General features: G+C 44.0%; 1 protein-coding gene across 5 annotated transcripts in view; it reads right to left on the minus strand.

Moving 5' to 3' along the window:
- LOC147185554 (ATPase family AAA domain-containing protein 2B-like) overlaps window positions 1–17,087 on the minus strand; it is a 39,094-nt gene that overhangs the window by 19,781 nt on the left and 2,226 nt on the right. For 2 of the 5 annotated variants that reach the window (XM_086104327.1, XM_086104325.1), the window contains exons 3-24: window positions 16,920–16,951; window positions 16,682–16,829; window positions 15,950–16,049; window positions 15,747–15,870; window positions 15,529–15,672; window positions 15,374–15,449; window positions 15,206–15,307; window positions 14,873–14,984; window positions 14,677–14,792; window positions 14,271–14,445; window positions 14,105–14,193; window positions 13,714–13,873; window positions 12,242–12,332; window positions 11,562–11,870; window positions 11,302–11,458; window positions 10,894–11,080; window positions 10,644–10,829; window positions 8,937–9,072; window positions 6,951–7,147; window positions 6,715–6,874; window positions 4,293–4,415; window positions 2,358–2,570 (exon numbers count right to left, since the gene is read on the minus strand). In XM_086104327.1, the coding sequence (XP_085960453.1) occupies window positions 2,358–2,570; window positions 4,293–4,415; window positions 6,715–6,874; window positions 6,951–7,147; window positions 8,937–9,072; window positions 10,644–10,829; window positions 10,894–11,080; window positions 11,302–11,458; window positions 11,562–11,870; window positions 12,242–12,332; window positions 13,714–13,873; window positions 14,105–14,193; window positions 14,271–14,445; window positions 14,677–14,792; window positions 14,873–14,984; window positions 15,206–15,307; window positions 15,374–15,449; window positions 15,529–15,672; window positions 15,747–15,870; window positions 15,950–16,049; window positions 16,682–16,829; window positions 16,920–16,951 (3,137 nt within the window). Of the gene's footprint in view, window positions 1–2,357; window positions 2,571–4,292; window positions 4,416–6,714; window positions 6,875–6,950; window positions 7,148–8,936; window positions 9,073–10,643; window positions 10,830–10,893; window positions 11,081–11,301; window positions 11,459–11,561; window positions 11,871–12,241; window positions 12,333–13,713; window positions 13,874–14,104; window positions 14,194–14,270; window positions 14,446–14,676; window positions 14,793–14,872; window positions 14,985–15,205; window positions 15,308–15,373; window positions 15,450–15,528; window positions 15,673–15,746; window positions 15,871–15,949; window positions 16,050–16,681; window positions 16,830–16,914; window positions 16,952–17,087 lie in introns of all 5 variants that reach the window. The other 3 variants (XM_086104328.1, XM_086104326.1, XM_086104329.1) reach the window with 3 other exon arrangements.

Consider the following 17,087-nt stretch of genomic DNA (forward strand, 5'->3'; position numbering starts at 1 on the left):
GATGGATTGACATTGGCAACGGGGAGGGGAGAAGCCCGTTTAATGTGATGTAACATGCGCGGCGGGGAGGGCGGTGGGTCGCAGCGGTATTCCAGCCACTAGAGAGCAAGCCTTGGTGGCTGTTGCCTTGGGCAGGCTATTGACTGATGCGGAGGACACATTATGCAGAGCCGGCATTATTATTCTCTTTTGCAAACACTGTGGATGCTTGTGTAAGGAACGGTTCTCGTCAACCTTCCATGATGGTAATTAAAAAAAAGACAGGTTTCATGAGTTGAGATGTGACTATCTCATGTGGCAATAGTGACAGGGACGGAGGGGGCCGATGTGCGCAAGCAAAACAATCCAGACCAAATAAGGAAAGCGAGAGCGGTATTTCATTATAAATGAAAGGATGGCACTTGCAATGAACTTGATCCTTGTGGTGATGCACCATACATGAACCCTGAGCTGGGGCCTCGCTAATGGTCCTGGAGGGCAGGGAGGATGGGGAGGGCGTTTCAACACTTGTGAGTGAGCTAGTGGCCCGCAGTAGTGGGAGGACCGCAAACATATTCCATCCATTCAAGGTCATCCCACTCATCTATCCATAGCAACCAGGTTTGTCCAGCTATCCAGGAGTGCTTAACACACCCGCTCCGCAAATATATTTAGCCTTCAAAAAAGTGTTTGTGTAAATATTGAGTAGCCCTCAGCATCCCTGCTCTCGCCGCTTGGTACATTGGAATGGCGCAGGCTTGGCGAAATGGGAGCAATTGATCAAAAAAAGATGAAAAAAGGGAAAAAAAACTAAACCAAAAAAACCCCATCGCATGTCAGATACCAAGACTTTTTTTTTTTGGAGTAGACAGACATGTCTACCAAATTCGCACTGCTGGGGCTGGGCGCCATCACTGAAATGTATATCCCAATAAGTGTCTCATAGCAGTCAATATTGATTATAATGTACCGGTAATTGTTTTATCTATTTAAACATTGAAATGTAATTTGCAACGTTGCCCCTCCACCAGTGTATGGTAAATGCCTATTTGCATTAGATGCTACCCCAAAGTAGTATCATTGAGAGTTACTGCATTCAATGTTCATACAATTCGAGTGTAGTGAACTACCGGTAATACTCTCTTGCGGTGTATGCATAAGCATTGACCAAACGTCATAGGAATACATGTTTCTTAATAGAACTGCCTTTAGCAGGGGAATTTTCAAACTCAATTAATAGCGCTGACAAAATCGCAAAGCATGGGGGGATAAAAAAGTGAGTCTTAATTTCTCGAACATTGCTAAATTTTACCTGCTGCCCTTTTAAACCCGTCATGTCATTAGGCACAATCGCTGATCAATTAGCCTAATAGCTGCCCCACTGAGGAGTTCCAGGTGAGAACAGGATGCCGATGTCACAAATTAATCACTCGACTTAGCCTAATTAATTGATGCTTCCAACAGAGGGTTTTAGTAATGAGTCGCAACAAGCTTCTGCATTAACTTTGTCATATGATACTGTCCATGTAAGACTCGGCAATATTGTGTCATTTTCTTATACGTCCATCCCATCAATAAAAATAAATATTGAGTGTGACTGCACCTGGCTTGAGTTACAGGAGCAGAGAGCATAGTTAGTCAACAGGGGCTCAGTAGGGGTACTGCTGATGGAAAGCAAGCACCACCCTGTGTTGGGTCAAGGGACTACTGATGAAACGAGGCATTCTGTCATTCATAGCCCACTTTAAGAGGCTTGCAAGCATTTTCCGATGTTACATAGGAGCAATTGATGTGACATCCCCATTAGTTTGCCTCACACCTGCCGTTTGCCACAGGTGGTCATGTAATGGCCTCGCAGTGTGGTCATGTTCCGAGTGGTTAAGAGAGGGGAGGACCCCCGCTAATGAGGCTGCTCGCTTCCGTCGACTCCCCACAGTGTGTGTGTGTCATATACATCTGGTGTGCTGTAATAATGTGACGCTGCTGTTAAGACACACACACAATGAAGGACATTTTTCCCCACATTTGCGATAGCTGAATAAAATTTTTAACGGTTAGGAAAGAAAAATGTCAGCGAAGAATGAGAATCATGTATCTAGTTGTGCTCTTTAATTTTGTTGGTATTTAATTTTTTTTTTATTCAAATGTTTGGTGTTGATTTATTGCATTGTGTTTACATGTCTTTATTGATGTTTAAATATGCAGCAGATAACTTGTCCATACGGATGCATGAAAAAAATGGTTTTAAAAATCAGATCTGCAATTTCACTTACCTTTGCGTCACTCATTCAAGTTCCAACAATCATCGCCGCTCTTATTTTGACACATTGGCCAGACCATCAAAATTATTTCTGAGTTTATTTTCATGTGATACTCACTGGGGGTGCATGGTTTATTTTCAGTGGCCTCGCCCGGAGAGCTGGCCTTGCCCTGGTGCTGCTGCTCTGTGGCCAGGAGGCTCCTCCTGGTTCCGGGAGCACTTGGAGGAGTTGCTGCTGCTCTTGATGGTGATGCCGATACTGCTACCACTGGTGGTGGTGGTGGTGGTGGTGGTGGTGCTGCTGCTGCAGGCTGAGCTGGCGTCTGCTGGTCTGCAGATCGCAACAGAAGATTAGGTTAGGAAGTACGCTAAACGCATATATTGGTCTTTAATGCAGAGGAGTGGCATTACATTAGGATCAATCACTAGAGGGAATGGGAAGAAGAGACTTTAACCAAACTGACCTCGAAATGGCAGCTTCGAATCAAAATGGCAGAAATCCTGTGCATCTCCTGTCACAGGTTCATGAGGCCTTTACGTGCGTCCTTTCTTGATAGACAAGTCCACCAAATTCTGTGTCGCTAGAGGACTTACTTATTGTTTCTTATTTAGTCTTGTGCACATGCGCGGGGATTATACAGCAGTCATATTCTAATCTCCACAATTTTCGGGAATTTATTCATTTATCTAACTCAATTTACGGTTGTCTTATTTTAACCCATACAGCTGTTTGTTTTTAGCCCACACATCTTTTCAGATGTTAACGGTACCGTTCCTTAAAACGGTGGAATATTTAGGAGCAATATTGTCAAGCCTGCAAGTTTTCTTTTTTTAACCAATGGTCTGCCTTTTGAATTGCCCCCAGAACACCAGCGTCAAGGTTAACATCCAAACCTCGTGGAATCTAATGAGCGTCTACCTGGGACTTCGAATTCACGCTGACAGCGCGAGTGTGACATGACATTAAAAACTGAGGTGGAGTCAGTCCACTGAAGCCTTCTGAATCACATTTTCACTTCTTAATTTGATCACCTCTCATTCACTTTCATAAGTAAGACAAGTCCCCAGACATGCCGCCAGGAGTTTGCTATCGCTCGAGTGTCATGGAGACGGTCGACTAATTGATAGCTTTATAAGAAGAACTTGACTAAATGATAAAATATTTAAGAGCGCTACATTCCTTTACTTCAGAGGCTGATCGCTGGCTCGTGCAACATTCATGGCGTATCATGTGTGTTAAGTTCACAAAAAAGGTAGAATCAAACAAGTACAGACCTACGGTCAGATGCGTTGGTAGTCAATAAAACGTCAAGGTTATGTGCTTGCAATTGCACAATATAGAGGTCAATTTAAAGAAAACCTCTGAAGGCCAAGGTCCAGAATATCAAGGCTGTATATACAATGCTCACTGAGCTCTGCAGCCTCCCAGTTCAGGAACTTGCATGTACAGGTTAGAATAAGACAATCGTAAATGGTGTTGATTAGCTATATTTACTATGTGCGTGCCTGCGTAATAAAGAGCCAACAATGAAGAAAAAGGCAGAGATCCTAGTGTTGACGCTCACTTGCACATCCTGAAGACGCTTTAAAAGTTTAAATATTCACTTTGTGACTAACAGACACAATTTGAAGCGCGTGCCCCATGTTATATCGCGCTTTACTTTAAGCGAGCCGGCTCATCAGCCAATTCCTACAGGGGCGATCGTCCACAGGAATATTTGCATACGATTACATGCCTCACCGCTATAATATTTGACGGTATCCATAAAAGACTTCTTTGCATGTATCATTTAACATCTATTTGATCACGCCTACTCAGAACCAAATCTGCTGTCCAAGCAGAAATTCAGTGGTGGCCTTGCAGCCATGTGCACCGGAAGAACTAGCTTGGCACATCTAGCTTCTGGAAGAACCTGAGCGCTCTGAATACTTTCTGGGTGCGTTGTATGTCAAGACGGCCCACAAATACGGACCCCTACTCGTGTCTGTCTTCGATCTTAGGGATTCAATAACATTCAAAAACAGAAAAAAGTAAAAACGTCAAGTTTCTCACCCTTCTTCCTGTGTGCCTCTTTGATGTCCTCGCACATGCGATCAAACTCCGGGTCGAGCTCAGAGGCAAAGATGGCATGTGCCGTGTCCTTGAGGCTGCACGCTCGGTGCCTGATCACCTTGTCTGGGGAAACAGCGAAAAACATGCGTCTTCACATTTTGTGCACTAATCCAATTGACGAAGCCGTGAAATGTTAGGAAAGGCCATAAATCCATTGCAGCCCCACATTAATCATATGAAATAAATCCAAGGACGTTTAAAAAAAGAAAAAAACGGAGTAGTTTGTATCTTGATTTCTTGCTTCATTTCAATGGACACTGTGTTGCTCCTTCCAGAGTGGGAGTAGAATACATATATACATAACACAAGTTTGGTTTGGATGCTTCTTCGTTGGTTTAACTGCTTCTGGATGTTTGGAAGCAGCTGCATGCTGCCTCCACCACTCACAATGTCACAGTCAGGATTTGCTTTCAGATTTTTTTTCATTCAACCATTTAATCTACGGTATTGTCTATCGAGCATGTGTCTTTACTGATAAATCTTGAAAGTGAATTATTTACTTATACAGCCCTAGTATAAGTAAATTTGGTAATGAAACACTATGGAAACTAAAACGCAATAATATCAAGTCACTCACGAATATGCGGGGGGAACTATGTACTTCGATGACACCATTAACTCCTTTTGTATTTAAGATTGGCCTTTAGCTACATCACGTGCCATCTTAATGAGCATCAGAGCGTGTATAAAAAGAGCATATGTAGATTTGTCAAGAGTGAACCGCGAACATGTGGGGATTTAATGTGTGCGGAAAAAACACAATTATTTGACTTTGTTTTGGGGGCTAAAAAAGTAATGTGTTCTCCAGCACACCATGTCTCTGTGATGTCCCCCATTTTGTGTGACTGAAGGGGCGTGCTGAAGAGTGAGACTAAAAGCGTATCCACTGTAAACAGGCTGCCTCTCATTACAGGCAGGCGAAGGTAGGGAGCGGCGGTGGAGGGGTCGCAATCTGCCAGCATTTGTCTAATTGGACGACGGCTACGTAATGGTTATGGAGGGTGTGTGTGTGTGTGTGTGTGTGTGTGTCTGACAATGCATGTGTGTGCAAGCGTGTGTATGCGCACATCACCAAAAAAATAAATAAATAAGGCCTTTCAGAGGCTTCTAATGACAGCTGGCCTGCTGGGACCGCATCTGCTTCAAGTCTCTTTCTACGACTACTTACCAGCATTTCTACTTTGCTTGATAGTGAAAACGCTTCTTCATGTTGATTTGTTTGTGATATATTCTACTTCAATTGGGCAATCCCCCCCCCCCCCATCACCCCATCTTGACGGCAGCAGGCAAGTTCTGGTTGGATGAAACTTCGGCTTATAACCACTGAAAAGTTCTTATTTTGTAGATTAAAATGGCTTACCCTAACACTACCTTTTTGGGATAAACGAGGCACGATACCCACTATGGTTTAAAAGAACAATACTTGCTGCACCCACCATTACGGAAGTGGGAAAGTATATCAGTCAGGCAAACGTAGTTGTTGGAGGCACACATATGAGCGTAATTTTTATTTTCATTTTGACAAAGGGGAAACAGGTCATCAATGAGCTGACAACTTCCCATTAAAACTGGTGGCTTCATTGTGCCACAACTAGGCCATAGTTCACAGGATAAAGCCTTGGTTCGTCGTCTTTATTAAACAGTCTAATTGCAGTTTTTTTCCCTTTGTGTATCGTTGGTCCACGCCCCCGAAAAGTGACGGCACAATATGATTTATTCATTTAGCCTGGCAGAAAACTGCTTCCCATTAAGCATCGCGGGCGAAGCGAGAATTAAAATAGTTACTTGGGCTGTACACTGCATTCAATTCATATTCTGTTCCGCGACTGTCACTAATGTTCTTTCTCAGCCTGCGTGGACATTTTTCACCAGCGTACACAAAATACAGATGAATGTGTTAGCAAACAACAGGCCTCTTTCAATGTCTGTGCACACATTTGTCTTTGTGATGTTCTGTGCGCTCATGACGAAAAGAAAGGGGGGGAATCAATTCGAGCTGTGAGACAAGAGACAAGATTAAATTTTCATGCATATGCAAGCCTTCCACATTTTGTACACGGGAAGCGACTTTCTTCATTGGAATTTCCGACATGAACAAAAAGGCGCGAGGAGCTTTTGTAATTAGCGTGCCTGTAGGCTCACTTAATAAGTCATTAGATTTTTTTAAAATCCTTTTTTGTTTACTCGTTTAATCAGTAATGGAGAGCAACATAACTTCAAAAAGAACCCATCGGACTGATTAAGTGAAGCCGCATGCGTTTCACAGTTGTCAATAACCAACATAGCACCTTTTTTTGAACTGATGCAATGTTACGATTAAAAATATTTTGTAACATGTATGCAAGTATGTATTTTGTCTTACCGCCAGGATCCTTGTCAGGATTATACTCTAGCGCATTGCTGCAGATAAGGTCGATGTCCACCAGAAAGTCTTTGGCCGTCAGGTACTGGTGCTTATCGATCTTGGTCATGACGGTCGATAGGTCCATGGGCTGTCCAATCACCTCCAAGTAGTCCGACACCTAACAGATGTGCAATGTAATTGTGAAAAAAAAAAAAACCAGAATAAAAATCCTGAATTTTTGTTCTTGTCCTCACCTCTTCAATATCGACGGGCTTACTGAAGATATTGAAGCGTTTGTCGGTAGCCAGCCGCTTGGTGACATCCCTGAGAAAGAGTCGGAGCTCCCGTAGCGTGTTTTCCTCCTGCTCAGCCAAGCGACGCTGCTCCTCAGCAGACAGTACCCTGGGGCCCGGGGCTTCAGCCACCTGCAGCACCTCTTCGCAGTGCTCTACTAGGGACAAAAGGTAACAATGGAAAACATCTCTTTCGACAGTAAAGCTAGATTCAAAGTTAAGACTGTTTTGAAAAGGAAAAATACATCACATATGGTGTGTCATCTTCAGAGACTTTTCACTTGACTCAAATGAGGCAGGGGTAAGCAGTGCCTCACAGACCTTCGGCCTGCAGTGTAAATCAAACCTTAAAATGTGAAACTTGAGTGACTTAAGAGGCTTATTTTTTGAGGAATTCCACATCATACATACTGAACCTTTAGCGCGTTAGCTCGTTGTAGGGTGTTTAAAACTCATTTTTGGTAGTTCTAGACTCAAGAATGGATGTCAAACTCAATCGCAGAGGGGACCAAAGCACAAAGCACACTTTAGATCGCAGGCTGAACGGGAAAATATGCATCATTCGACACATACTGTTTGCAACATACATACAATCTGTTCTAATGTCACGTGCCGAACCTTGTCCCACTACATACAGTACATGTGGGTATTTTACATTCTCACAAATCAATGTTACATGCAAAGATTCACCGCCTAATCTTAATCTTCCACTCAAAAGCCTACGGCGCACATCCGAACATCATCAAACATCACACCCAGCCATACACCAATGTGAGTGACACTGGAGGCAAGGTAGGTGAAGTGTCTTGCCCAAACACACGACACAGTTAAAAATGTGAATTCATAGTTTTTCTTCATGATCACTTTTTTTAAGTAATTATACAATTTCATTAGTATTTAATATTTTCATGTATTTAACATGTATACATCAGACACTTTTTCCCCACCTCATGGTCGATTGACCGGATTCATCTATCTGTCATAAATCTCAAATGTGGCCCGAGAGCACAGAGGTTCGCACACCCCTGCTCTGAATAAATGATGTTGAAGTATAGAGTGATTAAGCGAAGTAAGGAAAAGCCAATGTCCGCTGCCCAGGCTCCATTTGTAGGCAGATGAGACATGCTTAGGAAGCCCCAGCGGCTTCTCACCTCTCTTCCATCATGAGCGTTCCATGACTCTCATTAGGGATAATAGCTGCAGCACTCGGAAGCCGCTTCCCTTCCTGCTGATTTTTTTTTCCTGCTCTAAGTCGGACCCCCTAAGACTGGAGCAGCCTTGCATCAATGAGGAGGTGGACGGGGATCCCATATTACCGGGTACACTTGAATAAAGAGCAGGGCCATGGCAAAGGAGATGGGGGGGGGGGGGGGGGACGCCGCAGGGAGGTGGGAAGGTAATTTTAACCCAGGAAAGATTTACATTTGTGCGTATCTCCCTGACACGTAATACACCTCGCAGGCCAAATATTTAGCTGAAACGTATGCAAACAGAATATGAATGAGGCCTAAACATACATATTTGGCTCAAAGTGTGCTTCTCTGCTTGGCGCTTCGGGTACATATTTTCAGTTTGAGGAGGAAAAGAAACACACACGCAGACCAACACTGCCCTCTGGAGCCAATGTCCATAGCGTCTTAATGTCCTGTGGGTGTCAGAGGCCAGCGTTCAAATAATTTTGTCGACTTCCAGAGCTGCCAAAGCAGTGGTAAACTGAATTTTCAGGGAAAATATCCCTCTCTTTGCATAAAACTCCAGTTTGAACAACCTCTGATCCGCAAGCATTAGAAGGATGTCAGGAAGTTCTGGGCAACATGCCTGTACATTTAATAAATGTTTTTTGACAGCAATAGATTGATTGCCATGGAATTTATTTAAGGATGATTTCAGATGGGAATAATCCCTAATACACATTGACCAGCTGTCCCAATATTTGTGTCCGTGTACCTGTATTCCTCAGGCGTGGCGGACCTCTGGCCGCCTGGACCAGCAGCAGGTCAGAGAAGAAGCTCCTCCGGTCTCCTTCGCCGGGAGGGTATAAGGTGACCACCTCCCCGTAGGCTTTCTGGAACACACTCCTGACCTTTAAAAAAAATAAATAAATAATAATCAGCATTTTTAAAGACAACACAATTCAAACAGTTACATTACAATTGGTCACTGCTGTGCTTGGGAGTTGAGAGCTGCACCCTCTGGGAAGCTTTTTTGCTGACAGAGCTGTTTCTTCCTCCTTCGGTTTCTCATCAATCCTTTCTCTTATCTCTTGACACGTTTGAATGGCCTCTCTGTCTTTCTGGAATCTTTCCTCGGACGAGAGTGGGTAATCATTTTTAAAAACGGCCGAGAAATGGGGGTAAATTTGAGGGGAATGATGTAGCTACGCAGAGGAAAGTGAGTGATGATGCTGACTATTGCTCATGGTGATAAAGTCTCCAGGGTGCGGACGTGTAGAGGTGGTGAATAATACATGACTGTTGTAATTTAACACCTGTTCTACTGGCGTGACACCAATGATATCTGGATTAATACAGAGCGTAAGAATCTGAAAGTCATCATGAGTAATGCTGGACTATTGTACTTTCAGAATGGTGGAGACTTAGCAAAGGAGGTTGCATTCCGTTTATCCAAAAAAAAAAAAAAAAAAAAGACTGGAGGGTCAGGGAGTTAGATACTTCTGAATTGGATTGGATTCCGCAAATGGAGTATGATAAAGACACAGTGGTAATCCAACAAAATGCTGTCTGATGGATTATCCGCAAAAATAAAGGAGGAGATAATCTTCTGCATGGTTCGCACTGGGATCCTACAAAATTGTGGACTCAGCGTCGTTACGTAAAATCGGCTCTGACTGTGGCTATCACAGACATCCCACAAAATGGCCGCATCAGTTTTAACAGAAGAACTGGTGCATGTCCGACCGTGCCTTTCATGCAACCCAAGGGTCAACTAGACTCACTTCATAACAAGCAGCACGTTGGCAAATAGTGAAAATTCTTCTTCTTCGTCCACTGCCTTAATGGCAACCGAATGTATGTTGCTGTGCTGTCACCCTATAATCCACAGATTGAACACAAAACAGCGCAGCAACACATCTAGACAGAAAATAAAACAGCACTCACCGTGAAAGTATGCTTATCCTCTAAGAATTACAAATATTTGATGAGCTGGAGCCTTCTCTAAGAAAAGTATATTCTTCAGTTTGTTTTATATTGCCTCCAGGTGGCAAAGGACCACAGACTAAAAACACCAGCACAATGACTATTCAATTGATGAAGTGACAAAAACTTTTCAATTAAAATCTGTCATACCTTTTTTTCATAATGTGCGATATTATCAAGTGCAATTTTTCCTTATGAAAATACCCAGTACAATATTTGTGGGTGTTTGAGTGTTGAAGGGCGGAACGGATTATTAGCATTTCATTTGATTACAAATACAAGAGTTTTGAATTACGAGGGTCGTCACAACAATTTAAAGGCATCTCAAGGAAGGCACCACTGTAATATACAACTTGAAAGAATAAAAATTGTGTCAATGGTTCACATCACTCTATGATTGTAGAATCCCCTTACACATATGTGTCATCTCCTGATATTTCCAAGTCGACCTGGCACGATCTATTCCCAAATATGCATTGACACGCCAGGTTCTCACCTCTTCAGAAAGCTGCGAGTACAATGTCTCCGCGGTGGCAAGGATAAGGACGGGGCAGAAGGAGGGCACATCCAGCAGCAGGGAAAGGAAGGTGCTCTTCAGCGTGTCGCTCACAGTCTCCCACCACTCTGAGATGTGCGGGAGAAACACCACGCTGGGGACGCTGCGGCAGGCCTCGCGGAAAACCTGAAAAATTAGGTGAAATAAATATGGATTTAACATGGAATTTTCTTGCTCGGGAGTGCATTACCTGAGCACAGGATTCCTCTGGCGTCTTGGCGGTGGTGGAGTATAGGGTGGGCAAGTCCAGGCGATGCACTGGCAGCTTGTCCAGGTGATGCAGCAAGGCAGGGGCCAGGTGGGAACTCTGTCCCGAGCCCGGGGATCCAGCCAGGAGTAGACGGGGCCGGTAGGCTGTGGGTTGCTGGTGGGGGGAACTGTAAGGAGTCAAGACCACTTTCATCAATTGGGGCTGTTAAGGGGAAGATCGTTATGAACGGGTAGATGGCACTCTTTGAAAATCGCCGCTGTCCATTGAGACAAATGGATACAGTCAACCCCTGCTATTGGTGGGGTGAAGGAAGGCATCCTGGCACGAACAGTGGGGGAAAAAAATGGAAAAATGGGTGGATGTTTTGTCTGTTCAACTTGGACTCACAAAGAGCAATGAATAAAGGGCCTGCGCATGGTGGGGTCAGAGGATGCCGATGGACTGATGGGGCACACGGCAGGCTGGACTTCGTAGATGGAAGTGGCATTGTCGTCGTCATCGTCGCTGTACGCATCCTCTTCGAGGAGTTGATTGTCGCCGCCCACTACACATAAAAAAATAAATACATAAAAAAAATAGAATGGCCTAATTGGTCTGTTTGCAGAATTCTTTTTTAAAACAATGTTAATGTAAAAAAATCTGCCTACCTTGCATGTCCCTGTCGGCACACTGAGCGTGAGGGAAGACTCTACGAAGAGCAGTGAGCACCAAAGAGAAGGCACCGGCCAGCAGGGGCCTGAGGACGGGCGACAGCGCTCGCCCTGGGGGAGCCAGGGCCCTCTGCGAGGCCGGCACAATTGCCCTCATGGCCCGACAGAAGTCGGTAGGCCCCAGCACAATGGAGGCCACGTCCAGCTTTAGCTTGACACTGCTGCCGTAGATCTGGGGGTAGCGGCGGCGCAGTGCCACCAACGCCGCCTCAGTGCAAAGTGCTTTGATGTCGGCGCCACAGTAGCCTGCAACGGGAACAAACTATTTCATAATTGTTCTGATACTGAATATAATTATCCACCCAAAAAGTTTAGAGGTCATTGTGTTTTTTTCTATGGTGCCACCTTTAACACTTTTTTAAAACGGGATTAGGCTGATATGTGGAGATTTGCTCATTTGCATTATGTGGTGACAATAAAAGCCAAAAACCAGTACACTTGTTAATGGAAAACATTAACAGTTCACGCCTTTTGCCACTTGTAGGACACTTAAAACATTCCCTGCATAGATAGATTTGATCATCCATGGAAGAGTGGAATTTTTTTATATATACACAGTATATTATTTACGATGGTAAAGGAAGAGATTACATGAAAGATTTTAGGGGGTTTCTTACCGACACATTTTTCTGCTAGTTCATCTACAAATGGCTCAGACAATTTGGGGCTCCAGTCCCGTGTGTGGATCTGCAAGATGTGCTTTCTGGCCTTCACAAAAGATAAAACAAAATGAATAAAATCAAATACAGACCTTCAAGCAAGTAACACCACCATGACAACTAAGTCCGAGTGAAACACATGAAAACGCACTTTTGAAATCTGATTCTAAGGATGCAACTCACATGAGCAACTTGAGCCTGCCAGCGACCTGGTAAAACGTGTACATTTCAACATCCTCTTGCAGTAATAAGATAAGATTCTCTTTGGTGTTTAACCTCGTAATGCCTTGTCCTCCTGCACTGTTAAAATGTTTGTCTATTTGGTTGTGCCTCTTTCTGATCTATTTTAATATGGCCAGGTGTAAGGATAGGTGTTTGGCACCTTCTTGGGAGAATATATCATGAGTATGCAAAACTTTTTTTTAAAGCTGCAAGCAGTGGTTCCATAAGATTTCAGGTATTCTCTGTATATTTTTTCCCACGACAAAGGCAATGAGGAATAAGTGCAAAGCAAAGCGAGAAGCTAAATTTCTCTGGTAGCCATCAGGAGTTAAGAAGAGTTGGCTGGTATGTTGAGTAAGACAACCGGGATAAAAAAAAAAAACGCAACAATGACAGTTTCATCACAAGTAAAACACTCAGAGGATTGCTCAAGCTCTTATTTAACAGCCAACAGCGGCACCAGGATCGGAGGTTAGCTACGCCGGCGCCAAAGTGAGCCCGTTGCGTCATCCGCGGAGCACTCCACTTTGATGGGCAGACATCAAGAAGCAAAGTACTCACTATTGTGAACATGAGGCTTTTCATCATCTTTCATCACACTGGATTGGGGGAGCCCAACTTGGCCAAGGTTTCAACATTGTGCGATTCAGGCGGCTGAACTGATTTCCAATGTGTCCACAAGGCCCTTTAGTTGCTCGAGAGCCATGTTTAAAAAGTTGCTACAAGCTCGCTGGCGTAACTGTCTGCAATGTTACGATCGGGGATCACCAATCTTGAGAGTATGAGAGAGAATGTTTAAAAAAATGTACAGGAAATCGCACTGTTTTTTTAAAACAAATTATTTCTGAAAATGGGTGGCCAGTAAGTATTGGGCAGCCAGCAAATGTTACTTTTAATGCTTCGTAATGTAGCCTCGGTTGGCAATGATTTGCTTTTTGGGGTCGTTTTCTTGTCAAATCTAAATAACTGTGCAAGATTAAATATGACTAAAATGATCTAAACTCTGCAAGTAGTGCTGGGCCTTATTTCAATGTTGTGCTGTGACTGGTCAGCCCGTGGCTCATTCGCAAGAAACACGCCCTTCAAAACAGGCAAATTTCTGCGAGGCTCAGAACAGAGTATATAAAATGAATAAAAGAAATGTAAAATTCTTGATCCACAGGATATTTTGACAAAAACATTATTTTTGCAAACACAGCGTCTCTCACCGTCCTGTCGGGCAGGTTGAACAGAAACTCCCGATCGAAACGGCCAGGCCTCCGCAGTGCCGGGTCGATCGAGTCAAGTCTGTTGGTAGCACCAATGACCACTATCTCCCCGCGGCTGTCCAGGCCATCCATCAAGGCCAACAGAGTGGACACAATGGAACTTTAAAACAAATAAATTATGCAAAGGCTGGATTTACACTGCAGTTCCACATTCATTTTTTTCATATATATAATATGTACATTCACAGTTTGTTTTTTACACTTCTGACTATGGGTGGGTAATATAGCTTCAATACTATATCATATTGCCAATATCTCGTGTGTCGTGGGCAGCGACTGCCAAAGTTTCACTTTTGGTTTCTGTCAAGACATCCCAATAATGTCGTTTTACCTGTGAATCTGGTCTTGCCTACTGGAGCGAACTGGAGCCAATCCATCAATTTCATCAAAGAAGATAATGGACGGCCTCATCATGTGCGCCTTATTAGAAGTAATCATAAACAACATTTAAGATCCTCAACTCTCTATTATGTAATAATTAACAAAATGTGACTTGCCTGGTCAAAGAGGAGACGCAGCTGGCGCTCCGATTCGCCAACCCATTTGCTGAGGCAGTCGGCCCCTTTGCGCATAAAGAAGGAAACCTTGCGCTCACCCTGGCTACACTCGTTGGCCAGCGCCCGGGCCACCAATGTTTTTCCAGTCCCTGGCGGCCCGTAAAATAAACACCCCCTGTGGAGAGGACATTATTCGGCAGAACATTGTTATGGAAAATCTCAAATGGTGACCATTTTGTAAGATATTTGGAGAAATTAAGGCCACCCCCACATAGGCGCCATGCCACTTCTGTAAATTGTCATATTTTCATCCAGTTCGTAACTTCCCCTCAGGATCAATAATGCAGTTATCTACCTGTAAATACACTGTAGGACAACACTAATTTACGGCAAGACTTCAACTGACCGTGGAGGTTGAATCTTGAATCTCTCAAAGACCTCCGGATAGAGAAGCGGGAACACCACCATCTCCTTCAAGGACTGAATGTGATTCCCGAGGCCACCCACTTGGTCGAATCTCACCTGAAAATAAGGACCTGATTTTTACAAGATGACCACCACCAGGAACAAAGTACTCTCATGTGGGACATGATTTGTCTCACTGAGGTGTCGAGGTTCATGGGGTCCACATCAGCCAGGCTGGCCCCCACTTTGGTCCTATCACGCAGGACCCCACTCGCCAGGTCCTCCGCTGTCAAGTTCATGGGCAAACATCTGCAAGATAGACAAGGGCAGTGGTCGGAAGTTTTCTTTTTTCTGACAATTAATTAAACATGCCTCGGGTCAAAATTAAACTACAGAGTCAATGGACCTACTAATAAGATGTATAAACAATGTTTATTAGATACTTAAAAGCCCTCGTACTTTTGTGTGTTCTGTGACAATTTAAGCACAAAATATAGTGAAAAATGAGAGAAAAAAAGGCATCTCATCACCTGTTCCTGGCCCGAGTCATGCTCTTGCTTTTCCTTCTCTCAAAGCGCTCCTCATCAGAGGACGAGGTTGTGTCGCTGCTGTGGATGGCATGTTTCTTTATCCTAATAAAAATTTTTTTTTTTTTTTTTTTAAAAAGGGAACAAAATCATTAATTTTGCACTCCTCACCGTATATGGCTTCTTCTTGCTGGTGATCTGTGAGTGTCAAAGAGTGTGGGGTTGCTTTGCTTCCGGTTCACTGGCTCTGAGGACATGAAAACATATGACCGGTTGCCACTTGCCTTTGCCAAAAAAAAAAAAGACATGAAAAGCATGTCGGTTACCAATCGGGGGAGCCTCGTATCTCTGCACAGTCTTGCGCTGTCTCAAGTTGTAAGGCCTGTCGTTCCCCTCCCCTGCTTCCTCTGCTTCATCCCCTTCGTCGTCCTCATCCTCGGCATCCTCCTCCTCTTCCTCCCCATGAGATTCTGCACGTTTCCAAACATTTTCCCGCCGTGACTCGCCTGAGACAAAGAGCTGCCCACGCGAGTCAGCATCTCACCTTCCGTGCCCTCCTCCTCTTCCTCCTGCGTTTTACTCAAGGCTTTGTGGTGCGCAGGCAGGCTGAACGTGTTGCGGCGCATCGACTTCCTCCGCTTCACCCGAGAGTACATGTCCATGTTTTCCTGAAAGAAAATCAGATCACAGTGAGCAAGTGTTTGTTGTGGAACTTCAGGGGAAAAGCCTGGCTTTTCCTCCCCGTACCTCCTCTGTGTCTCTGGTCCACATACGGAGGCGCTCCACTTCGCGGTTCTGCCTGATGCTGCTGATGTTGTCCATCTCCTGAAGGACGGCCTCAGCGGTGCTAGATAATGATCCGATAGATTGAAGGCTAGTACAAGGAGGATGCTTGGAGGCGTTAAGACAAAAAAAAAACGCCTTTAGGCACTTGTGAATTGGAAGGTTTCAAAGTAGCTTGGACCAAAACGTTGGGACGTTAGTCAAGAAAAAAAATTTTTAGACAGGAGTGATATCAGTCTAGCTCTAGTTATCAGTCCAGTTTTGTTGCTATCGCTCCGATTAACATTCATTTTTTTTCTATCAGTCCAATATATCTGTCAGCTATCGTGCATCCCCAAATAAATTAGTTTTTTTAAAAATCCTGCCATTTTGCATTTTACAGTACCTACTCTCTATTTCCACTAGCAAACCCAAGTGCTATTTCTAGGAGCTGGTCAGTTTGGGTTCCGAGTGTGCCAAACAGATAACACTGTAGGTTGACTAATTTGTAATTCTTCAACAAAGACAGGCAGGAATTCACAACATTAAAACCTAGAGGAAAACATTCAATGTTGCATGGTTTCACAGTTTCCCCCACCGTGCAATTAAACAGTAAAAGACTGGCCGCTTCAAACTGAGACGAGTAATGCCAAGCCTACACAGTGCAATTCTATGTCTGGATTTGGACGTGGGGTGGTATAGCGCCTGCCTGCTCACCTGTTGACCAGCTGGTCAAACAGCAGGCTCTGGTTGAGGTGTTCAAACTGGCTCTTCCTCACACGGCAGCTCCTCTTCAGCTCCACGTGACCGTTCATGCGTGAGTGGTCACCCTGGCCCAACTCCTCTTTTCGATGGCCCATATGGCCTGCGGCATAAACATAAATAATAATAAATTAAATAAGGAATTCAATCTCTGTCGTAATTTCTTGAGGTTTAACGCCCTGTATTACATTACCGTGCCCATTTTGCATGATGCGAGATGACAACCTAGAAGTAAAAAACACAGGATTTGATTTCAGGTTGGCTGCACTTATTTTATGGTACACAACTCGCAAAAAGTTAGGGACATTGGGCTTTTGGGTGGAATTTCAGGATGAAAAGAAAATACACTAGAACCTTTACA

The sequence above is a fragment of the Hippocampus guttulatus genome, chromosome 23, assembly GCF_054856545.1.
Source record: "Hippocampus guttulatus isolate MCC_2025c chromosome 23, RoL_Hgut_1.0, whole genome shotgun sequence".
Lineage (NCBI taxonomy): Eukaryota > Metazoa > Chordata > Actinopteri > Syngnathiformes > Syngnathidae > Hippocampus > Hippocampus guttulatus.